General features: G+C 47.9%; 1 protein-coding gene and 1 non-coding gene across 5 annotated transcripts in view; both read left to right on the plus strand.

Annotated features, from left to right (window-relative positions):
• The first annotated feature begins 4,780 nt into the window (after nt 1-4,780).
• The window catches only part of LOC143276912 (uncharacterized), a 35,470-nt gene continuing 14,735 nt past the window's right edge, over nt 4,781-25,515 (plus strand). For 2 of the 4 annotated variants that reach the window (XM_076581581.1, XM_076581603.1), the window contains exons 1-2: nt 4,781-4,956; nt 9,747-11,316. In XM_076581581.1, the coding sequence (XP_076437696.1) occupies nt 9,798-11,316 (1,519 nt within the window). In that variant the 5' untranslated portion in view covers nt 4,781-4,956; nt 9,747-9,797. The remainder of the gene's footprint in view (nt 4,957-9,746; nt 11,317-25,515) is intronic. The other 2 variants (XM_076581588.1, XM_076581597.1) reach the window with 2 other exon arrangements.
• LOC143279595 (5S ribosomal RNA) lies at nt 14,704-14,822 on the plus strand. Its single transcript, XR_013054916.1, has one exon. It is a non-coding gene; the product is annotated as a 5S ribosomal RNA (ribosomal RNA).

A 25,515-nucleotide genomic window follows, 5' to 3' on the forward strand; every position in this document is an offset into this window, starting at 1 on the left:
CACTGCGTTGTGAAGGGTGGGGGTGGGGGCTGCTTTTAATCAAGAACGGGTGTGGGGGGATCAGGGGAGGGGGGTGGTTTCAACTAGGAACAAAGGGGTGTGAGGGGTGGGGGCTGCTTTTAACCAGCAACAAAGAAGGGGGGGAGCCGGGGGGAGGGTGCTTTCAACTGGGAACAAAGGGGTGTGAGGGGAGGGGCGGAGACAAAGGGGGGACTGGAACAGGACCAGACAGCATAGCCCTGAGCATTCCACTTCCAAAACAAGGAATTTCTGGTGTGTGTGTGTGTTTCGGTCACAGATAGTCTCATCTCAAACACAGACAAAAGACTTACATCTGTAGTGGCATTTTTTTAGATCTGTCCGCGGCATTTGATGCAATTGACCACCAAATTCTTATCAACCGTCTTAGCACTACCTTTGGCATTAAATCTACTGCTTTAAAATGGTTTTCTTCATTTCTTTCAAATCGTCAACTCAAGGTTAAAGTGAAACATTGCACCTCTAAAGTCATTCCTCTTGTGTTTGGTGTCCCTCAGGGATCAGTCTTAGGGCCTATCTTGTTCACTTTGTATACTCAGCCTTTGTCTGACATCTTCAAAAGGCACTTATCTGGTTACCGTGAATATGCAGATGACACAGAATTACAAAACGCCGCTCCACCATCTGATTTTAAAACAGTCATTACTGAACTGGAAGTTTGTGTAGCTGATGCATAAACATGGATGGACAAAAACAAGCTACAGCTCAGTATCAGTATCAGTAGCTCAAGGAGGCGTCACTGCGTTCGGTCAAATCCATATACGCTACACCACATCTACCAAGCAGATGCCTGACCAGCAGCGTAACCCAATGCGCTTAGTCAGAGCTCGAGAAAAAAAAATAACAACAACAACAGTAATAATAATAATAAAATAAATGAATAAATAAAATAACCAAAAAAATAAAATAAATAAATAAAAAATAATAGATAAATACATAAAAATAGTACTACTACTAATAATAATATTACCAACAAAAAAAACAACAAACAAAAAAAAAACGATAAATGAGCAAATAAATGTGAAATTTGCAGACACACATTCACACACACACACACACACACACACACACACACACACACACACACACAAATGCATAACAGATATGCAACAGACATGCAGTTTCACAGATATGAAAGCACAATCAAATACACATAGCGTACATGAGCCCCAACACACACACACACACACACACACACACACACACACACACACACATTACCCTGCAACCCCACCCCACCCTCCCCCATCCTCCACACACTCATTTCTAGGCTACATTTCGCAGCTTCCACGGCGCACACCTCCCCCCCCCCCCCCCCCCCACACACACACACACACACACACGCACACTTACTTGTACAAGCACACACACGGGTCTGACTGAGGCGAGCCTTAAAGCTCAATGAAGACAAAACCGAACTCGAGCCGTAGGAGACCTAATTCGACTTCAGGCAGCAGAAAAGGACCCAGTTACGGTAGGCCCTGCTTCAGTAGCATTTCAAACATCAGCCAAATAACCTGGGTGTATATCTCGATTAAACCTTGACTATGAACGATCAAATTTCATTCTTGTGTCGCTCATGTAATTTTCATCTCCTCAGTCAGACCCTACATGACAGAGAAAAATATGGCTCCGTTGGTTTCCTCTTTTGTCCTGTCCAGACTGAATTACTGCAATTCCACTCTTGCAGGTTTGCCATCTTCCTCCATCAACAGATTACAGAAAATTCAGAACAATGCTGCACGACTGGTTCTCACCAAAAAGAAATCTGATCATGTTACACCTCAGCTGAATCGGTTGCACTGGCTTCCAAATGAGTCCCGCATTCACTATAAGTTAGCAACACTCGCCTTCAAACATTTTGACAAGTCTCTTCCATTCGGGTGCTTACTCTTGTGGATGATGGCCTGGTCTTCAAAACTTTGAAAGATGCTCAGGAAAGAACTAAAGCCGTCCAGAAACAACAACAATATTGCTCAATGGTGAAAAGACACAGGATCTTCCATCAATCCAGCGAAAGCCCAAACGTTGCTGTGCACCCTCAACAACAGAACCGCGAGAAAATCACCACCACCTGTGTCATTCGATGGGATTCAGATCGAGAAAACCGAATGCCTATGATACCTAGGTTCGACAGGATGCCGACCTTCAGAAAACATACGGAAAATAGTGTTCTCAAATGCAAAAAGGGCCTTTCAGTCTTAAAAGCAATGGCAACCAAAGGTATTGAACAACGCCACATCTTCCTGCTATACCAATCACTCGTCCTCAGTGTGATCGACTACGGACTTGGGCTAACAACACCATCTCAAAGCAACCTCCTAAAATTAGAGTTCAAAATGAAGCTATGAGGCTGATCCTTGGAACAACAAAAGACACGCCCACGGAAACCATGCGATACCTGCTTGACCTTCCTTCAGTGCAGGCCAGAAACACGTTAGAACAGGTTAAGACCTACTTCAAAGCATTAGAAAACCCTCAGGTGTTAAGGGAAATGAGCGAGCTGACAGACTTGCTGGTAACGCAACAACAACGAGCGGCCTACATCTAGGAAAATCGGAAATCCTCAGAAAGGTCAAAGAATATCAAAAAGAACAGGTACAAGGCCATCACACCATCGATCACCTCAAAGAAATAAAGGCAGAGAAAGGGAGCGGCCGTAAGTCTAGCATGAAAGGTAGAGCACGATGTTTTGCAAATCAAACAAAATATCGGCATCATTTCCAAACCAACATTGCGCAAATTTCTTCAAAACGGAACAGAGTCTCTGTGGGCTTTTCCAAATACAATAGACTGAGCAACACACTCGACGCCACGTTCTTGGCATCAGAGATCTTTTCCCATCCCTCTTGCGGCCAATCAGTGGCAGCCTCTGTGCGTGTGTGTGTGTTTGTGTGTATGTGTGGGTCTGTGTGTTTGAGTGCGTTTGTGCATGCGCGAGGGTGTAAGTGTACACAAGTGTCAGGAGAGTTCTGTGCACGTGCGTATGTGTGTGTGTGTGTGGGGGGGGGGGGGGGGGGGGGGTGCGGGGGGGGGGGGGTGTAGAGGATGAGGTATGTGTATGTATGCATGCCTACACTGTGGGAGCAACGGAATATTGGAACGTGCGGGTGTGTATATATATATCTTTGTATATATGTGTGTGGGGTTGGAGGTATGGGCGTATGTGCGTGTGCTTGTACAAGTGTTCATCTGTGTGTGTGTGTGTGTGTGTGCCGTGGAAGCTGCGATACGTAGCCTAGAAATGAGAGTGTGGAGGAGGGGGGTAGAGGAGGTGCAGGGTAATGTGTGTGTGTGTGTGTGTGTGTGTGTTGGGGCTCATGTACGTTTATGTGTATTTGACTGCATGTTTGGTACATATCTGTTATGCATATGTGGGTGAATATGTGAATGTGTGTCTCCATGTTTTACATTTATTTGCTTATTTATCATCGTTGTTGTCTTTATTATTATTATTATTACTACTACTACTACTACTACTACTACTTTTTTATATTATAATTATTATTTATTTATTTATTTACGCTTATAGTTGACTTCATCAAGTTTTTGCGCCTTATACATATTATTAGTAGTGGTAGTAGTTTTTTTTATGTATTTATCTATTATTTATTCGCCCCCCCCCCCTCCCCTTTTTTTTCTTTTTGTTTTAATTTCTCAAGGCCTGACTAAGCGCGTTGGGTTATGCTGCTGGTCAGGCATCTGCTTGGCAGATGTGGTGTAGCGTATATGGATTTTTCCGAACGCAGTGACGCCTCCTTGAGCTACTGAAACTGAAACTGATCTTCCATTGTATCTCTCCTCTGTACTGGAAACTTATGAACTGCACAGAACATTAAGATCCAGTTCTGAAAAGCTGCTTAAAGTTCCAAGGACTAATCTGAAATGTGCTGGAAACAGGTCTTTCAGAGCTCAGGTTCCCCTAGTGTGGAACTCTCTACCTTCATCTCTTAGAAATGCCTCTGATCTACATTCCTTGAAGTCAGATCTGAAAAACTTACTTTTCTACTTTTCCGTAAGCATTTTTGTTCTCTCCTCACTCCTCCTACTCCATATTTCACTTCTCTCCTCACTCCCCTTCTCCTTGTTATCACTTCTCTCCTCACTCCCCTTCTCCTTGTTATCACTTCTCTCCTCACTCCCCTTCTTGTTATCACTTCTCTTCTCACTCCCCTTCCCCTCATTATCACTTCTCTCCTCACTCCCCTTCTCCTCATTATCACTTCTCTCCTCACTCCCCTTCTCCTTGTTATCACTTCTCTCCTCACCCCCCTTCTCCTTGTTATCACTTCTCTCCTCACTCTCCTTCTCCTTGTTATCACTTCTCTCCTCACTCCCCTTCTCCTCATTGTCACTTCTCTCCTCACTCCCTCCTCATTGTCACTTCTCTCCTCACTCCCTCCTCATTGTCACTTCTCTCCTCACTCCCCCCTCTCCTCATTGTCACTTCTCTCCTCACTCCCCCCCTCTCCTCATTGTCACTTCTCTCCTCCCCCCCCTCCCCCTCCGACCACCCCTCTCCTCATTGTCACTTCTCTCCTCACTTCGCCGCCACCTCCACCCTCCAGCCCAGCCCCCACCTCTCCCCTAAGGTAGAACGGAGCCAGCACAAGACCAACTCGTAACACGCAGACACACACACACACACACACACACACCTCTATCTAAGCAGCTTGGATCCAGTGGCTTTGTTATGGACCCACAGATTTCCGCCACAGACACACCGCCAGCGACGCACAGACAGAGACAGACAGGTGGTGTGTGGTGAGCTGCGCTTTGTCCTGCCCAATGTCTGTCGGTGTGTGACTGTTTTCATTGTGATGTGAGAAGTCAGTGCTGTTGTTACACAGCTGTCCATTCACTGAACGGTTCGCTGTTAGGATTGTGACTGGCTGCACTGATGGTGCCATAACGGAAGTAAGTGTGTGTGTGTGTGTGTGTGTGTGTGTTGAAAGGCACACATAGGTGACGTCACATAGGTCACATAGATCCATTCGTTATTATATTGAACAGATTCATATCATATTTCTTTAGAACAGATATTCATCAAATGGACAGATTCATCTCTTATTTCTACAGAACAGATATTCATCAAATGGACAATTCATTTCTCGTTTCTATAGAACAGATATTTATCAAATGGACAGATTCCTATCTACCTCCCTGTTCTCAGCCTGAAGCACACTACAGCCAGTATCTTCCCCCATCTGACCTCCTCCACCTCTGTCATGTCATCCAAAGGCACAAAATGGAGTCACGATGATTTTTAAGGTGGAGAGAATGGAAAAAGAAAATCAACGATACAGTCAAAGAGAAAGGAAGGAAAAGTGGCGCAGTTCATTTCACTTCAGCTGATCCTGTTGCTAACTTCACGTCACATATCACACTTAAGGTCAGGTCAGGGGCATAGCCCTTGCTACTGGTACCATGTAACCCAGTACTACCTGCCGCATGTGAAGTCTTCCAACGACGGACCAGGCGGAGGAGGAAACCTTTCCCAACGGCTGTGAAGGGGGAAGAGGATGACCAAAGGGCAGGGGGAGCTCTTATCATTGGCTGGAAGTCCTCCTAGGAGACGGAGCTCAGAAGAAAAAACCTGCACCTGCCGAGGCCGTCCTACACGTGGCAGTATCTGCACATGTGGGACTGTGAGCGTCGGTAGGCGAGAGAGTGGGGAAGAGACCGCATAACTCCTGTTCACTAAAAAAAAAAGTCACCTGTGCTGGTCAGGCAATCAGGTTAATGTCGGAGCGACGAGCTAGCCCTTCAACACCCAGCTTTCCCAAGCGATGGAGAAGTGGTAACGGGGACAGGCAGAGGATGCTACTGGCAGTTCCTAGTCACGACTCTGCACGCAGGCGGCTGTGGGGTGATGGCCGTCCGCTGTCAACTGGAGCAGATGCAGCGCCCGTATCATCCCACAGTGTCAGAGCAGCCCTTTTTAGGGACAGCACTGCTCTCCCCACATGGGGAAGGGGAGCTCATTGCTAGAATGCTTGATCGCTACCAGGTGGACATAGCAGCCCTGAGCGAAACCAGGTTTGCCGGTGAAACCCAGCTGGAGGAAGTTGGAGGGGGCTCCACCTTCTACTGCACTGGGAAGCCAGATGGCACCCCAAGAACCTCAGGCGTCGGCTTTGCCATACAAACCAAACTTGCACGACAGCTTGACAGCCTTTCACGTGGGATAAGCGATAGGCTGATGACCCTGCGTCTGAAGCTGTCCGAAGATTGCTTCTCCACAGTCATCAGCTGCTATGCCCCGACGATGACCAACCCTGATGACATCAAAGAAGCTTTCAACGAGGAGCTCAGCCGCACCATTTCAGCGGTAGACAGAAAGGACAGGCTGATCATCCTTGGGGATTTAAATGCCCGCGCTGACGTGGACTTCTCCTCGTGGCCAAAAGTCCTAGGACAGCACGGCACAGGCAAGTGGAACACCAAAGGACTGCTTTTGCTCTCGCTCTGCGCGCAGCATGGACTGACCATCACTAACACTCTTCCAACAAGCGGACAAGTACAAGAACACATGGATGCACCCCCGCTCTAAGCAATGGCACATGCTGGACTATGTGATTGTCCGGCAAAGGGACAGAGGTGATGTTTCCATTACACGCTGCATGAGAGGAGCAGTTTGTTGGTCGGACCATCACCTGGTACGCAGCAAGATGAACATCAGATTTGCACGCAAGCTCCAACCTAGGAAGCTGAACATCTACCGCCTCCCTATCACCAAGGACGTGCTGCAGCAGCAAATACAAGCAGCTCTCCAAGAAATTCTTGCATCGACTGATGTAGAAGAGGTATGGAGCACCTGTAGAGATGCTGTGTACACCCATACCAAAACCAGGAAAGGACCATCATCAGGTAAGCGGCTACCGGATCCTAACCATGCAAAACATCGCTGGAAAGCTCATGGAACGCATGATAGCCAGGAAACTTGCAAGGGATCTTGAACACAGGCACATTCTCCCTTCAAATCAAGGTGGTTACAGAACAGGCAAGTCCACATGGGAAAATGCAGCTGCTTTTGCATATGAGGTGTATGAAGGATTTCAAAGGAAAGAAGAAACACTAGCAGTAGCAATCGACCTTGAAGATGCCTACAATAAAGTCCAGTTTGCACACCTCATGGAGCTGCTACTAAGGTATGGAGTAAGTTTGACACTGACAAGATGGATAGCAGCAGCGCTTCAGGAAAGAACCGTCGTCCTACGCCTCGGAGATTGGATGTCTGCACCTTCTAAACTATCCATGGGACTGCCACAAGGGTCTCCGCTCTCTCCTGTCCTCTACAATGTCTACACGAAGGGCCTTGCAGACTTAAACAACAATGGAATAGCTTGGGTGCTTACTCTTGCGGATGATGGCCTGGTCTTCAAAACTTCGAAAGATGCTCAGGAAAGAACCAAAGCCGTCCAGAAACAACTAAACAATATTGCTCAATGGTGCAAAGACACCATGGTCAGGCATCTGCTTGGCAGATGTGGTGTAGCGTATATGGATTTGTCCGAACGCAGTGACGCCTCCTTGAGCTACTGAAACTGAAAACTGAAACTGTGTACACAGCAGCAGCTGACACACTCGACTTTGTACAGAGGAGCCACAAAGACTCTGGAATCTCCTAGCTCCTGAACACACTGCATATACGGCATCAGGATCACATTTCCGATAAAGACTGCCAGAGGAAGGAGAACCAGTTCTTGCAAACCAAGCAACTCGTACAGAAGAGGCTGCGTGAGATGAGGAACACCTGGTGGGAGAGAAAGTCCAAAGAGCTTCAGTCCGCTGCCGATGCTCACAACATGAAGACCTTCCATGATGGTCTCTGAGCTGTGTATGGGCCGAGAGTCACAGGATCAACCCCTGTCCGAGCCTTGGACCAGACCACCCTCCTGACAGAAAGGAAAGACATCCTTGCCCGCTGGGCAGAGCACTTCAACACCCTCCTCATCAGGGACTCGTCCGTATCTGACGAGGCAATTGCAGCCCTCCCACAGCTACCAGTCAGTGACTCACTAGCTGCCCCTCCCACCAGGGCCGAGACCCGGAAGGCCCTGAAGCTGACAACGTCAGGAAAAGCACTAGGAGCGGATGGAATCCAGGCCATCTACAAGTATGGAGGAGAGGTGCTGACAGACAAGCTGACCGCCCTGTTCCAGTCTATCTGGGAGAGAGGTGAGGTCCCCCAGGATTTCAAGGATGTTTCAATTGTCCACATTTACAAACGGAAGGGAGACAAAACATCCTGCGATAACCACTGTGGAATCTCTCTCCTCTGCATTGCCGGCAAGATCTTCGCCCGCATCATACTGAACAGACTGGTTGACCATGTCTCCAACACAGTCATCCCTGAAGTACAGTGCGGCTTCCGCTCAGATAGCGGAACATGTGACATGGTGTTTGCCGCACGCCAGATGCAAGAGAAGTACCGTGAGCAGAACAAGGAGCTCCACATGGTCTTTGTAGACCTGACTAAGGCCTTCGACACGGTGAACCGCCGTGGTCTGTGGAAGATCCTCCTAAAGTATGGCTGCCCAGAGAGCCTAATTCAGCTGATTGCGTCATTCCACGATGGCATGCAGGCGAGAGTACAGGAAAATACTGACATGTCGGATCCATTCCCTGTGGTAAATGGAGTGAAGCAGGGCTGCGTCCTGGCACCCACACTGTTCTCCATTCTCTTCTCTGTCATGCTGATTGACGCCTTCCAAGACTGTGACCAGGGCATCTACATTCAGTTGTTTTTGTTGGTTTTTTTGTTTGTTTTTTTTGTCCCGGACTTTCTTGGGTCAACCACCGTTTTATTTCGTGTGTGTCTGACAGGCTGACAGGCTGTGCTGTGTGTCTGACAGGCTGTGCTGTGTGTCTGACAGGTTGTGCTGTGTGTCTGACAGGTTGTGTGTCTGACAGGCTGTGTGTCTGACAGGCTGTGCTGCGTGTCTGACAGGCTGTGCTGTGTGTCTGACAGGTTGTGTGTCTGACAGGCTGTGTGTCTGACAGGCTGTGTGTCTGACAGGCTGTGTGTCTGACAGGCTGTGCTGTGTGTCTGACAGGCTGTGTGTCTGACAGGTTGTGTGTCTGACAGGCTGTGTGTCTGACAGGCTGTGCTGTGTGTCTGACAGGCTGACAGGCTGTGTGTCTGACAGGCTGTGTGTGTCTGACAGGCTGTGTGTCTGACAGGCTGTGCTGTGTGTCTGACAGGCTGTGCTGTGTCTGAGAGGCTGTGTGTCTGACAGGCTGTGTGTCTGACAGGCTGTGCTGTGTGTCTGACAGACTGTGTGTCTGACAGGCTGTGTGTCTGACAGGCTGTGCTGTGTCTGAGAGGCTGTGTGTCTGACAGGCTGTGTGTCTGACAGGCTGGGCTGTGTGTCTGACAGGCTGTGCTGTGTCCGACAGGCTGTGTGTCTGACAGGCTGTGCTGTGTGTCTGACAGGCTGTGCTGTGTCTGAGAGGCTGTGTGTCTGACAGGCTGTGCTGTGTCCGACAGGCTGTGTGTCTGACAGGCTGTGCTGTTTCTGACAGGCTGTGTGTCTGACAGGCTGTGCTGTGTCCGACAGGCTGTGTGTCTGACAGGCTGTGCTGTTTCTGACAGGCTGTGTGTCTGACAGGCTGTGCTGTGTCCGACAGGCTGTGTGTCTGGCAGGCTGTGCTGTGTGTCTGACAGGCTGTGTGTCTGACAGGTTGTGCTGTGTGTCTGACAGGCTGTGTGTCTGACAGGCTGTGTGTCTGACAGTCTGCCAGAACGAGGCAGGATGACGAGGGAAGGAGCACAAGCGCCAGCACCCCCTCCCATGGCCACCCCGCCACTCCCCCTGAAAGGTCGATACAGCACGCCAACGGGAGACAGGAGGGGGTTGCTGGTGCACCGAGCACGTCAATCCAGCAGTCTCCGCCAAAAGGTCGTGCAGCTGGCCAATCAGAGAGACAAGCAGCAGTCTCGTGACGTTGTTCGCCTCATCTCCGCACCAAGCTCCGCGAACCATCCTCATAAACAGGATCAGCATCAACAGGATCAACATCAGCATCAACACCAACAGCATAAGAATTGTTCTGACTGTAGTCGAGACAGCAAGGCAAATGTCAGGGACTTGAACACTGGGGCTGATGTGTCTCACGGCAAGACCGTTGTTGGCTGCAGCCTGACAGAGAGACCACGTGGGCCTAACATCCGGGCACACCATGGACCCGACCAATCTAGAGTGAGCGTCAGTTCTTCGCCAGAACACACCGCTACACACAGTCTGCCGCCAGACACACCGCCACTCAACGGTCCTCCAGGATCTTCCCTGCTCACTCAGCCTTCCGCTTCAAGGCTGGGCTCCTTCCTCCCCCACCCTCCCACGCCCACTTCCCAACTAGAAGCCCGCCGTCGGTCACCAAGGCACGTGGCGACACCTGGCGTTCCTGCGCAAGGAAGTTCTTCTGGGGCCCCTTCACATCCAAATCCCTCGGACATTGCTTTACCACAGCACTGCTCACAAGCAGGTCCTGGGCAAACCCACGATGCTTCACACGATGCTTCACGTCATCAGACAAGTGACATATCCAAACCCGTCACCAGTTCTATGACCACAATCTCCAGAACCAGAACCAAAGTCACAGCCCCCAGAGCCGCTGTCAAGTCCGTGAGAAGTCCCCGTGGAGCAGTGCCCAAAGAGCGACCCTCGGTGGACGGTCAGGACACGTGCAACTCTCCTGGCAGCCCGAGGGCACAGAGTTCACAGGGCAGGTCTGCCGCGCACAGCCAGGGAGTCCCTGCAAAGACATCCTCTCCACTGGACACAAACATACGCCGTCCTTGCAACATTCCAGTCAAGTCCAAAGACTTGAACAACCATCCACATTCTGACGGCACAGACAGCAGAGAAAACACTGACGACAACGCTACTTGCCCCATAGGACACAGCCACTGTTCTCCCAAACCGTCAGTGAGATCCGGTGAGTCGTCCAAACCGTCAGTGAGATCCGGTGAGTCCTCCAAACTGCCGTCAGCTGAATACCTCGCCAAGCACAGACCGAGGGGAGAAGACCTGAAGGATGAGACCCATCCCCCCCACGGACACGCTCCTTCTGCCCATGACCTTTCAGGCCACGGAGGACGCAGTGTGACCTTGAGGAGGGCAGCACGAGCTCTGCGAGCCAGCCAGGGCCCCCGGCCCCCGTGGGGGCAGCAGCAGAGGGGGCAGGGAGGGGGGGCGGTCTCGGGGCCAGGTCAGCACAAGACTGTCCGCTTCCTGCCTGATCACACCGCTCAACGAGTCCACACTGCGGGTGAATGCTGCACTCCCTCTCTCTCTCTGTCTCCTTCTCTCTGTCTCTCTCTCTCTCTCTTCTACCCCCGTGGGGAAGCCGGGGGTCAGTCAGTATAGATAGCATCCCCGCCTTCTGGAAATTCTGTGCCAGAAATTTCCTCTTTTCTATCACTGTCTTTTTTTCTGCCTTTTTTCTTTCTTCACTGTTGTCTCTCTTTTCTGCCTTCCCAGTCCATTCCCCTTTCTTTTTCCAAGCAAGCCTTGACACTATCTGTGCTGTTTTGCTCTGGTGATTAGGTAGTGAGATTGCAACCACTGGGATGGGCACTAGTTGCCCATTCTGCAGTGTTGTTTACCTGTATGGCCTTTGTCACGGTCGACAGTTAAGATACTACTTTTCTATTTCGCCATTCTTGGGGAAGACGGCATGGTACCAGCTTTTGAGACGATAGGACTGCCATACATAGGAGTATGTGAGCGTGTGTGAGTTAGTGTGTCCGTGTGGCAATGTGGTCCGTGCCATTCGTGCGGTTATGCTCGTGAGTGAACCGTTCATGCTTCAGATTCGAGCGTCTCTCTGCTCCGTCTCCTCACAGACAGGTTTTGAACTGGAAGGCTTTCTGGTCAGTCTGTCCAGTGGTTCCCCGGTTCCTCTTCATTCTGCTGAAGAGGAGGGGACGGGCTGTTCATTCAGCCAAAAGTTGTGCCAGGGTTACTGCAGGCCCTGTACTTACCTGTGTCCTCGTCTGGCCAGGTGGAAGAGGCTGCGTTCCAGTCTCTGGGAATTTTTGACCAGATTGCACCAGCTGTTTAGGGTGTTTCAGCTATTTTCCCTTCACGTCCAGACGTGGACAGCCCTGTTGCCCCTTCCACGTCAGGTCCCCAGTGTCCGCGCGGTGCCGGAGGTTGGTGCCAGAGTTGCCAGCCTCTCTCGTCTGCCTGAAGTGAGAGGTGGAGGAGGGTGGAGTCAGCGCCGGAATCAGTGACGGGGGTCTCTCTCGTGGTGGCGTTTGGGCGTTGAGACATCCGTCCGCCCCCCCCCCCCCCCCCACCCCCCTCCCTCTCTTTCCGTGGACCGGAGTCACCAGGTCTCCCAATGACGACGGCATCGACCTGTGCTGCGTGTGGGACATGGACAGGGTGTTACGTGGAAAGCCTGGGGAGTGAACAAGGGGCTGACTGCGCATCTTGTACCTGTGTATGTGAGATTGTGAGTGTGGAGTGTGAAGTTTGTTTTGGTGTTTTGATTAACTACTGACTGATTATTGTCAACATTGGGTTCAGGGGTAAGGGAAGGTGGTAGATAGAGGGAGGCTGGGTGTGGAAGGGAATTAAAGAATAGGAACAACTGTTTTGTTTTTGTGTGTGAGTGAATAAAGTGTTAGCTTTTACCTGGTGTGCCCTGGTGTTTTTCCTGGTGTGAAGTCAGAGGCCCAATTTACTGTTTCTTTTTCTTTCTTTCTTTTCTTTTAAGATTGTCATGTGACAATTAATGGGGGCTCGTCCGGGACTTCTCGGCACCTATACATCAGTTACACCAGAGCGCACCAGTGTTTCTGTCTATCATCTTGTTGTGATTTGTCTGTGTATTGATTATTACTGTGGGCGGTTGGAGGGCTGGACCCTAGAGTCAGTAGGGGGTCCCCAAGTGAGGTGGGAGTGGAGGAGTGTTATTGACCAGTGACCGTGTAGAGGGAGTGGGGGAGTGTTATTGGCCAGTGACTGTGTAGAGGGAGTGGGGGAGTGTTATTGGCCAGTGACTGTGTAGAGGGAGTGGAGGAGTGTTGTTGGCCAGTGACCGTGTAGAGGGAGTGGAGGAGTGTTATTGGCCAGTGACTGTGCAGAGGGAGTGGAGTGTTGTTGGCCAGTGACTGTGTAGAGGGAGTGGAGGAGTGTTATTGGCCAGTGACTGTGTAGAGGGAGTGGGGGAGTGTTATTGGCCAGTGACTGTGTAGAGGGAGTGGAGGAGTGTTATTGACCAGTGACCGTGTAGAGGGAGTGGAGGAGTGTTATTGGCCAGTGACTGTGTAGAGGGAGTGGGGGAGTGTTATTGGCCAGTAACTGTGTAGAGGGAGTGGAGGAGTGTTATTGACCAGTGACCGTGTAGAGGGAGTGGAGGAGTGTTATTGGCCAGTGACTGTGTAGAGGGAGTGGAGGAGTGTTATTGGCCAGTGACTGTGTAGAGGGAGTGGAGGAGTGTTGTTGGCCAGTGACTGTGTAGAGGGAGTGGAGGAGTGTTGTTGGTCAGTGACTGTGTAGAGGGAGTGTTATTGGCCAGTGACTGTGTAAAGGGAGTGGAGGAGTGTTGTTGGCCAGTGACTGTGTAGAGGGAGTGTTATTGGCCAGTTACTGTGTAGAGGGAGTGTTATTGGCCAGTGACTGTGTAGAGGGAGTGTTGTTGGCCAGTGACTGTGTAGAGGGAGTGGAGGAGTGTTATTGGCCAGTGACTGTGTAGAGGGAGTGGGGGAGTGTTATTGGCCAGTGACTGTGTAGAGGGAGTGGGGGAGTGTTATTGGCCAGTGACTGTGTAGAGGGAGTGGGGGAGTGTTATTGGCCAGTAACTGTGTAGAGGGAGTGGAGGAGTGTTATTGGCCAGTGACTGTGTAGAGGGAGTGGAGGAGTGTTATTGGCCAGTAACTGTGTAGAGGGAGTGGAGGAGTGTTATTGACCAGTGACCGTGTAGAGGGAGTGGAGGAGTGTTATTGGCCAGTGACTGTGTAGAGGGAGTGGGGGAGTGTTATTGGCCAGTAACTGTGTAGAGGGAGTAGAGGAGTGTTATTGACCAGTGACCGTGTAGAGGGAGTGGAGGAGTGTTATTGGCCAGTGACTGTGCAGAGGGAGTGGAGGAGTGTTATTGGCCAGTGACTGTGTAGAGGGAGTGGAGGAGTGTTGTTGGCCAGTGACTGTGTAGAGGGAGTGGAGGAGTGTTGTTGGCCAGTGACTGTGTAGAGGGAGTGTTATTGGCCAGTGACTGTGTAGAGGGAGTGTTGTTGGCCAGTGACTGTGTAGAGGGAGTGTTGTTGGCCAGTTACTGTGTAGAGGGAGTGTTGTTGGCCAGTGACTGTGTAGAGGGAGTGGAGGAGTGTTATTGGCCAATGACTGTGTAGAGGGAGTGGGGGAGTGTTATTGGCCAGTGACTGTGTAGAGGGAGTGGGGGAGTGTTATTGGCCAGTAACTGTGTAGAGGGAGTGTAGGAGTGTTATTGGCCAGTGACTGTGTAGAGGGAGTGGAGGAGTGTTATTGGCCAGTAACTGTGTAGAGGGAGTGGAGGAGTGTTATTGGCCAGTGACTGTGTAGAGGGAGTGGAGGAGTATTATTGGCCAGTGACTGTGTAGAGGGAGTGGGGGAGTGTTATTGGCCAGTAACTGTGTAGAGGGAGCTAACCCTAACCCTAACCCTAACCCTTGCCAACGGCCATACCACGTTGAAAACACCGGTTCTCGTCCGATCACCGAAGTTAAGCAACGTCGGGCCCGGTTAGTACTTGGATGGGTGACCGCCTGGGAACACCGGGTGCTGTTGGCATTACTTTCGCTGCTGGTCAGGCATCTGCTTAGCAGATGTGGTGTAGCGTATATGGATTTGTCCGAACGCAGTGACGCCTCCTTGAGCTACTGATACTGGTACTGATACTGTGTAGAGGGAGTGGGGGAGTGTTATTGACCAGTGACTGTGTAGAGGGAGTGTTATTGACCAGTGACTGTGTAGAGGGAGTGTTATTGACCAGTGACTGTGTAGAGGGAGTGTTATTGACCAGTGACTGTGTAGAGGGAGTGTTGTTGGCCAGTGACCGTGTAGAGGGAGTGTTATTGACCAGTGACCGTGTAGAGGGAGTGGAGGAGTGTTGTTGGCCAGTGACTGTGTAGAGGGAGTGTTATTGACCAGTGACCGTGTAGAGGGAGTGGGGGAGTGTTGTTGGCCAGTGACTGTGTAGAGGGAGTGTTATTGACCAGTGACCGTGTAGAGGGAGTGGGGGAGTGTTGTTGGCCAGTGACTGTGTAGAGGGAGTGTTATTGACCAGTGACTGTGTAGAGGGAGTGGAGGAGTGTTATTGGCCAGTGACTGTGTAGAGGGAGTGGAGGAGTGTTATTGGCCAGTGACTGTGTAGAGGGAGTGTTATTGACCAGTGACTGTGTAGAGGGAGTGGAGGAGTGTTATTGGCCAGTGACTGTGTAGAGGGAGTGGAGGAGTGTTATTGGCCAGTGACTGTGTAGAGGGAGTGGAGGAGTGTTGTTGGCCAGTGACTGTGTAGAGGGAGTGGAGGAGTGTTATTGGCCAGTGACTGTGTAGAGGGAGCGTTATTGGCCAGTGACTGTGTATTCACGATGTGATTGTTGACCATGCTTTTGACATCGCCATACTGACTGAGACCTGGTTGTATGAGCAGGGAGACGAATCATATATTGAGCAGCTTACGCCGCAAGGGTACAAACTGAAATCATTCCCTAGACAAGTTAGAAAGGGAGACGGTATTGCAACCATTAAGAGAAGCCATATTCAGGATATTTGTACTTTAAAACCCCTCGATTATACATCATTTGAGGGTGTAGCATTAAGGGTTGAGTGCAATAGTTCTGTGTGCCATATTATTTATGTTTATAGACCCCCCCACCAAGTCGACACGATAAATGTAACACCCAGACTTATATTACTGACTTTTCTAATCTCCTGGATAAATACAAACTAGATGCAGGAGACTTAGTTTTAACTGGTGATTTAACCCTCATTATGAACAGACCAGCAGTTCAGATATATTACGGTTGCGTACTCTACTTCACGACCAAAGGTTAAAACAGCTAATATGTGAACCAACCCACAAACATGGTCACACTCTAGACTGGCTTGTGGTTCGAGAGAAGATTCACACTCCCCAGTTTAAGGTCATGGACTTGGCTCTTGCTGATCACATGGCAATTCTTTATGGCATCCCTTTTAAAAGACTGAAGCGACCAAAACGTTTTGTTACATCACGGAACACAAAGATGATTGACCTTGAGGTATTCCAGGCTGACATCAAATCCTTCATGGATGGAATTGACTCAAGCCCATCTCCTCTGACAACATACAACACTGACCTCCGTCAGATACTGGACAAGCATGCCCCTCTCTCCACTGACAACATACAACACTGACCTCCGTCAGATACTGGACAGGCATGCCCCTCTCTCCACTGACAACATACAACACTGACCTCCGTCAGATACTGGATAAGCATGCCCCTCTCTCCACTGACAACATACAACACTGACCTCCGTCAGATACTGGATAAGCATGCCCCTCTCTCCACTGACAACATACAACACCGACCTCCGTCAGATACTGGATAAGCATGCCCCTCTCTCCTCTGACAACATACAACACTGGCCTCCGTCAGATACTGGACAGGCATGCCCCTCTCTCCTCTGACAACATACAACACCGGCCTCCGTCAGATACTGGACAAGCATGCCCCTCTCTCCTCTGACAACATACAACACTGGCCTCCGTCAGATACTGGATAAGCATGCCCCTCTCTCCACTCGCCTTGTTACTGACCGTCCCTCTGCTCCCTGGATGACTGATGAACTGAGGGCCGCCAAGCGTCGAGAACGACAGGCCGAGCACGTCTGGCGCTCCAACAAACTGTCTCCAGACAGATTTATGTCAAGGAGCGTAAAAAACTGAATGACAAGCAGACAGCTGCAAAGCGTCAACATTTCAGCGCCTTCATCAGTCAGTGTTCCACGTCCAAACAGCTCTATGCTGTATCAAACCAGCTGATAGGCAAAAATAGAGAACTGTTGCTGCCAAAAAACATTCCTCCTCAGGATCTCCCTGATGCTTTTAGTAATTATTTTAATGACAAAATTGTAAAAATCCGACAAGAACTGGAGGATGCTAGCCCACCAGAGGACGGATTTAATGATTTTAAAGGAAATTTAATGGCATGTTTTAGACCTGTCTCTGAAAAAGCTGTAAGAGATTTTATTCTTAAATCTCCAAGTAAAAACTGTGACCTTGATCCATTCCCCACTAACCTTTTGAAAGTATGTCTTGATGACCTTCTCCCTTTGATCACCAGAATTATTAATCATTCTCTAGAGTCAGGCATTGTTGATGATTGTCTTAAATTGGCCATTGTCACCCCTCTTTTGAAAAAGCACAATTTGGACACAAATCAGCTGAAGAACTATAGACCTGTCTCTAATCTTTCTTTCATTTCTAAGATCATTGAAAATTTTGTGTTACATCAGCTCCAGGAACATCTTGATGAAAACGGCCTGCTTGAAACTTGTCAGTCAGCTATCGGAAAAGCCATAGCACAGAAACAGCCCTTTTTTGGTTACAGATAGTCTCCTCTCAAACACAGACAAAAGACGTACATCTGTAGTGGCATTTTTAGATCTGTCAGCGGCATTTGATACAATTGACCACCAAATTCTTATCAATCGTCTTACACTACCTTTGTCAATAAATCTACTGCTTTAAAATGGTTTCCTTCATATCTTTCAAATCGTCAACTGAAGGTTAAAGTAAAATATAGCACCTCTAAAGTCATTCCTCTTGTGTTTTTGTGTCCCTCAAGGATCAGTCTTAGGGCCTATCTTGTTCACTTTGTACACTCAGCTTTTGTCTGACATCTTCAAAAGGCACTCATTAGATTACCATAAATATGCAGATGACACAATTACAAAAAGCCGCCCCACCATCTGATTTTAAAACAGTCATTACTGAATTGGAAGCTTGCGTAGCTGATGTAAAAACATGGATGGAAAAAAACAAGCTAAAGCTCAATGAAGACAAAACCACTCCTAGCCGTTGGAGACCTAACTCATCTTAAGGCAGCAGAAAAGGACCCAGTTACGTTTGGCCCTGCTTCAGTAGCATTTCAAACATCAGCCAAATAACTGGGTGTATATATCGATCAAACCTTGACTATGAACGACCAGATTTCATTCTTGTGTCACATAACAGAGAAAAATATGGCTCCGTTGGTTTCCTCTTTTGTCCTGTCCAAACTGGATTACTGCAATTCCACTCTTGCAGGTTTACCATCTTCCTCCATCAACAGATTACAGAAAATTCAGAACAATGCTGCATGACTGGTTCTCGCCAAAAAGAAATCTGATCATGTTACACCTCTGTTGAATTGGTTACACTGGCTTCCGATTGGGTCCCGCATTCCCTATAAGTTAGCAACACTCGCCTTCAAACATTTTGAAAAGTCTCTTCCATTGTATCTCTCCTTTGTATTGGAAGCATATGAACCGCACCGAACATTAAGATCCAGTTCTGAAAAGCTGCTTAAAGTTCCAAGGACTAATCTCAAATGCGCTGGAAATGGGTCTTTCAGAGTTCAGGTTCCCAAAGTGTGGAACTCTCTACCTTCATCTCTTAGAAATGCCTCTGATCTACATTCCTTTAAGTCAAATCTCAAAACTTACCTTTTCCGTAAGCCTTTTTGTTCTGGGCGGAACGGTTAAACCAAGGTATGCATGTGAACAAGTCCTGTTTTAATGCATTGTGTATTTTATGTAGTTTCTGTCTTGGATGTGATGGCATTTTTTCTATCTGGTTATTTTTAATGGGCGCGTGTGTGTGTGCGCGCGCGCGCGCGTGTGCGTGCGTGCATGTGTTTGTGAGGGTACAGTGCTCTGGTACGCGTGTGTAAGTGTGTAGGCATGTTAGTATGTCCGAACAGAATTCTATGTTAGAAAATAAATATCTTAATGCTTATGCAATTTTGTTTTTAGTGCAGTTGATATTTAATGTCAGCGTGTGTGTGTGTCTGTATCTGTGTGTGAGTGTGTGCGTAAGGGAGGGACATCTATATATGTATATATACATATATATATATATATATATATATATATATGTGTGTGTGTGTGTGTGTGTGTGTGTGTGTGTGTGTGTGTGTGTGTGTGTGTGTGTTCTATGAAATGCATTTTGTTTTAATCTAAGCCTTATTTACTTCATAGCTTTTATAACCTGATTCATCTCGTAAGTGTGATTTTTCATTCATATGAACACACTGGATGTTTTCCATTGTCAGATAGCTGTTGATGTGTTTTTAAGGCATGTTTATAGTCATCTGGATGATGTAAGGCGCTTTGAGCAGCATTGGTGCTGGATATCGCGCCTTAGAAAAAACAATCTATTATTATTATTATTATTACACCTCCAGGATCCCAGGTCCTGGGATCAGCACTGTTCACCCCCGAGACAGTTGCGGGCCCTCGATTTCCCACCCCGGGTTCGTTTGGTGGGGAGTGTTCTCGGCGTGACGCGCACCCCACAGGAACGACGGTAGGGTAGGGGGTGTTTCCGAGCAGCCACCTCAGGGTAATGACTGTCGTTTTTCTTACTGATGGAGGAGCGCCGCCGACAGGAGGCTGAGAAGGAAGAGCGCCGCCGTCAGGATGAGCAGGCAAGACTTGAGTTGTTGCTGAACGATTAGCAGGGCAACCGCGTCATGCAGCGAATGACGAGTCTGTTCGTTCATTGGGAGAGTTGCCTGCTTTTGCAACTCCCAAGTTGTCTTCCCCAGTGTCATCCAGGGGAAGATATTGACGATTTCCTGGACCACTTTGAGGCTTTTGCCGATTCGTATGCTATGGCAGAAGCGACAAAGTTGTACCTCTCTTGTTCCCTTTCAGGCAAGGCTCGGGAGGCTTTCAACAACCTGCCTACGGGAAGTTCGTATGATGACCTGAAGGCAGTTCTCCGTCGCTAGTTCAGGCTGACCCCTGAAGCATACTGGAAGAAATTCCGTGAGATGTGTAAGTCAGCCAATGAGTCTTTCATTCAGTACGGAGTCAGGTTGAGGCGTGCACTCACCTATTGGAAGAGGTTGAGGCATGCACTCACCTTTTGGAAGGATATGTCTGGTATGGAGCTGGGGGATTTGATCCTCATTGAACAGCTACTTGCTCTGTAACAGACGATATGGCCGTCTGTATCAAAGATGAGGGGCTTAAAACGTTTCAGGATGTGTTGGAGAGGGCAGAACGTTTTGCTGAAGTACGACGGTCAGGATTGAAGCTTTTGCCTCAGGGTTAACACTGGGTCGTTTGGTGGAAACAGACCCCTGCATCATACACGTAGCGGGGTACCTAGTTCTGTCTCCCCATCCAAACAAGGCCACCCACCTCCATCTACCCCATCTGCTGGCGATCAAACGCGCAGGGGAAAGCAGGTGACAAGTAAAGGTGGTGGCACATGTTTTTACTGTGGGGACGGGAGTCACTTCAAGCGTGATTGTCCAAAGTACAAACGAGACAAGAGACAGAGTGCGTCAGTCGCCACTGATCGTGAACGATGTGACCAAGCCTCTTTGCCTGCTTTCAGGGCGGCACACAAAGGTGATCAAGGTCCTGTTGACCCCACTTGTTCGGTTTTCCTCAGTCTGGTAATGTTCGCTTGGTCGACTCCATTCGGGACTCTTGGGCGACCTGCGTATTTGTGGACGAGAGCATCGTACCTCCTGATGCAGAGAGAGGAGGGACATGTCAGGTAGCTGGCGCTGAGGAAGCCTTCAGTGCCAGCAGGTCTTATGTGAAAATGTAGCTACACCTTACTTCAAAGGTGACGTTTGGGCTGTAGCCCTCAGGAGGCCAGCATACTCGTTGCTCGTTGGGAACAATGTTCACTTTGCCAACGGCACTCGTCAACGGGTATCACCGAGCTCCCTAGCCAGGTGTTGGTGGGAGTTACTACCAGGGCAAGAGCCAAGGAACAACCCTCAGTGTTGAAGCCCATCCAGGAGCCTGTGACTGATAATGTGGCTTTGCACACAGACAGGAAGACCATTTGTTGTCTGCAGGCCAAAGACCCTACACTCCAACGTCTCCGGGCGTTGGCAACCAAAGGTATGCCAGGTGCGTAGCAGATGTGGTTAGCGTATATGGATTTATCCAAATGCAGTGACGCCTGCTTGAGTAACTGAGCTGGACTGAAGTATTGTTGGACTCTCAAATTTACGGCTTGTAACTATTGATTGGAAGTAGCTCTTACCGCAAATGCGCACGAAAAGTTCGATACTCCTTTATGCCTTGCAACGACACCCTACACAGAACGACTGCTCACTGAGTTGCTGTTTCTGGTCAGCATCACCCGTCTGGTTCCCTTCACTATGAGACACAATCATGGTGACCACAGGCTGGTTCCCTTCAGTATGAGACACAATCATGGTGACCACAGACTGGTTCCCTTCACTATGAGACACAGTCATGGTGACCACAGGCTGGTTCCCTTCACTATGAGACACAATCATGGTGACCACAGGCTGGTTCCCTTCACTATGAGACACAATCATGGTGACCACAGGCTGGTTCCCTTCACTATGAGACACAATCATGGTGACCACAGGCTGGTTCCCTTCACTATGAGACACAATCATGGTGACCACAGGCTGGTTCCCTTCAGTATGAGACACAATCATGGTGACCACAGGCTGGTTCCCTTCACTATGAGACACAATCATGGTGACCACAGGCTGGTTCCCTTCACTATGAGACACAGTCATGGAGACCACAGACTGGTTCCCTTCACTATGAGACACAATCATGGTGACCACAGGCTGGTTCCCTTCACTGTGTAGACACAATCATCGTGACCACAGGCTGGTTCCCCTCATTGTGTAGACACAATCAACCTGTCCAGACCTTGTCTGGAGACCAAAGGCTGGTTCCCTGGTGGTGAAAAGATTGTCAGTCCGGTGGACAGGATCACGTTTTGCATAACGTCGTATGCTGCTCGCTGTGATCCGTCACCACGACACGCTGTTGGACTGTGACATTTAGGGCTTGTCACTAATCATTGTTGGACTGTGACATTTAGGGCTTGTCACTGATCATTGTTGGACTGTAATATTTAGGGCTTGTCACTGATCATTGTTGGACTGTGACATTTAGGGCTTGTCACTGATCATTGTTGGACTGTGACATTTAGGGCTTGTCACTGATCATTGTTGGACTGTGACATTTAGGGCTTGTCACTAATCATTGTTGGACTGTAACATTTAGGGCTTGTCACTAATCATTGTTGGACTGTGACATTTAGGGCTTGTCACTAATCATTGTTGGACTGTAACATTTAGGGCTTGTCACTAATCATTGTTGGACTGTAACATTTAGGGCTTGTCACTAATCATTGTTGCACTGTGACATTTAGGGCTTGTCACTAATCATTGTTGGACTGTAACATTTAGGGCTTGTACCTAATCATTGTTGGACTGTAACATTTAGGGCTTGTCACTAATCATTGTTGGACTGTAACATTTAGGGCTTGTACCTAATCATTGTTGCACTGTGACATTTAGGGCTTGTCACTAATCATTGTTGGACTGTAACATTTAGGGCTTGTACCTAATCATTGTTGCACTGTGACATTTAGGGCTTGTAACTAATCATTGTTGGACTGTAACATTTAGGGCTTGTACCTAATCATTGTTGGACTGTAACATTTAGGGCTTGTACCTAATCATTGTTGGACTGTAACATTTAGGGCTTGTCACTAATCATTGTTGCACTGTGACATTTAGGGCTTGTCACTAATCATTGTTGGACTGTAACATTTAGGGCTTGTCACTAATCATTGTTGGACTGTAACATTTAGGGCTTGTCACTAATCATTGTTGGACTGTAACATTTAGGGCTTGTCACTAATCATTGTTGGACTGTAGCATTTAGGGCTTGTCACTAATCATTGTTGGACTGTAACATTTAGGGCTTGTTACTAATCATTGTTGGACTGTAGCATTTAGGGCTTGTACCTAATCATTGTTGGACTGTAACATTTAGGGCTTGTCACTAATCATTGTTGGACTGTAGCATTTAGGGCTTGTACCTAATCATTGTTGGACTGTAACATTTAGGGCTTGTCACTAATCATTGTTGGACTGTAACATTTAGGGCTTGTACCTAATCATTGTTGGACTGTGATATTTATGGTTTGTTACTAATCATTGTTGGACTGTGACATTTAGGGCTTGTCACTAATCATTGTTGGACTGTAACATTTAGGGCTTGTACCTAATCATTGTTGGACTGTGATATTTATGGGTTGTTACTAATCATTGTTGGACTGTGACATTCAGGGTTTGTCACTAATCATTGTTGGACTGTAACATTTAGGGCTTGTCACTAATCATTGTTGAACTGTAACATTTAGGGCTTGTACCTAATCATTGTTGGACTGTAACATTTAGGGCTTGTACCTAATCATTGTTGGACTGTAACATTTAGGGCTTGTCACTAATCATTGTTGAACTGTAACATTTAGGGCTTGTACCTAATCATTGTTGGACTGTAACATTTAGGGCTTGTCACTAATCATTGTTGGACTGTAGCATTTAGGGCTTGTACCTAATCATTGTTGGACTGTAACATTTAGGGCTTGTCACTAATCATTGTTGGACTGTAGCATTTAGGGCTTGTACCTAATCATTGTTGGACTGTAACATTTAGGGCTTGTCACTAATCATTGTTGGACTGTAACATTTAGGGCTTGTACCTAATCATTGTTGGACTGTGATATTTATGGTTTGTTACTAATCATTGTTGGACTGTGACATTTAGGGCTTGTCACTAATCATTGTTGGACTGTAACATTTAGGGCTTGTACCTAATCATTGTTGGACTGTGACATTCAGGGGTTGTTACTAATCATTGTTGGACTGTGACATTCAGGGTTTGTCACTAATCATTGTTGGACTGTAACATTTAGGGCTTGTCACTAATCATTGTTGAACTGTAACATTTAGGGCTTGTACCTAATCATTGTTGGACTGTAACATTTAGGGCTTGTACCTAATCATTGTTGGACTGTAACATTTAGGGCTTGTACCTAATCATTGTTGGACTGTAACATTTAGGGCTTGTACCTAATCATTGTTGGACTGTAACATTTAGGGCTTGTCACTAATCATTGTTGGACTGTAACATTTAGGGCTTGTCACTAATCATTGTTGGACTGTAACATTTAGGGCTTGTACCTAATCATTGTTGGACTGTAACATTTAGGGCCTGTACCTAATCATTGTTGGACTGTGATATTTAGGGCTTGTACCTAGTCGTTGTTGGACTGTAACATTTAGGGTTTGTACCTAATCATTGATGGACTGTGATATTTAGGGTTTGTCACTAATCATTGTTGTATTGTGACATTTAGGGCTTGTACCTAATCGTTGTTGGACTGTGATATTTAGGGCTTGTTACTAATCATTGTTGCATTGTGATTTTTTTTTTCTGGATTGATTGATTGACATGGATACTTATTTCACGCCTATCCTCGGTCGTAGACCAAGCTCTAAGCGCTTTACAAACACGGAGTCATTTGCACAAAGGCTGCCTACCTGGGAAGAGCCGACTGCCGGCCGCCACTGGGCGCTCATCATTCGTTTCCTGTGTCATTCAATCAGATTTCAGGCACGCACACATACACACTCAGACAGACATGTAACATTTTCCGTGTATGACCTTTTTTTATCTTCTTTTTTATTTACTCCGCCTTGTAGCCAGCCATACTCCGTTTTCGGGAGTGTGCATGCTGGGAATGTTCTTGTTTCCATAACCCACCAAACGCATACATGGATTACAGGATCTTTAACGTGTGTATTTGATCTTCTGCGGGCGTATACACACGAAGGGGATTCAGACACTAGCAGGTCTGCACATATGTTGACCTGGGAGATCGGAAAAATCTCAACCCTTTACCCACCAGGCGCCGTCACCGAGATTCGAACCCGGGACCCTCAGAAAGTCCAACGCTTAAACCATTCGACTATTGCGCACTGTGATATTTAGGGCTTGTAACTAATCATTGTTGCACTGTGGTATTTAGGACTTGTAACTAAACCTTGTTGGACTGACATTTAAGGCTTGTAACTAATCATTGTAAGAGTGAAATTTAGGGCTTGTAACTAATCCTTGTTGGGCTGTGACATTTAAGGCTTGTAACTAATCCTTGTTGGGCTGTGACATTTAGGATTTGTAACGAATCATTGTTGGACTGTGACATTTAGGGTTTGTAACGAATCATTGTTGGACTGTGACATTTAGGGTTTGTAACGAATCATTGTTGGACTGTGACATTTAGGGTTTGTAACGAATCATTGTTGGACTGTGACATTTAGGGTTTGTAACGAATCATTGTTGGACTGTGACATTTAGGGTTTGTAACGAATCATTGTTGGACTGTGACATTTAGGGTTTGTAAAGAATCATTGTTGGACTGTGAC

Source organism: Babylonia areolata, chromosome 2 (genome assembly GCF_041734735.1).
Source record: "Babylonia areolata isolate BAREFJ2019XMU chromosome 2, ASM4173473v1, whole genome shotgun sequence".
Lineage (NCBI taxonomy): Eukaryota > Metazoa > Mollusca > Gastropoda > Neogastropoda > Buccinidae > Babylonia > Babylonia areolata.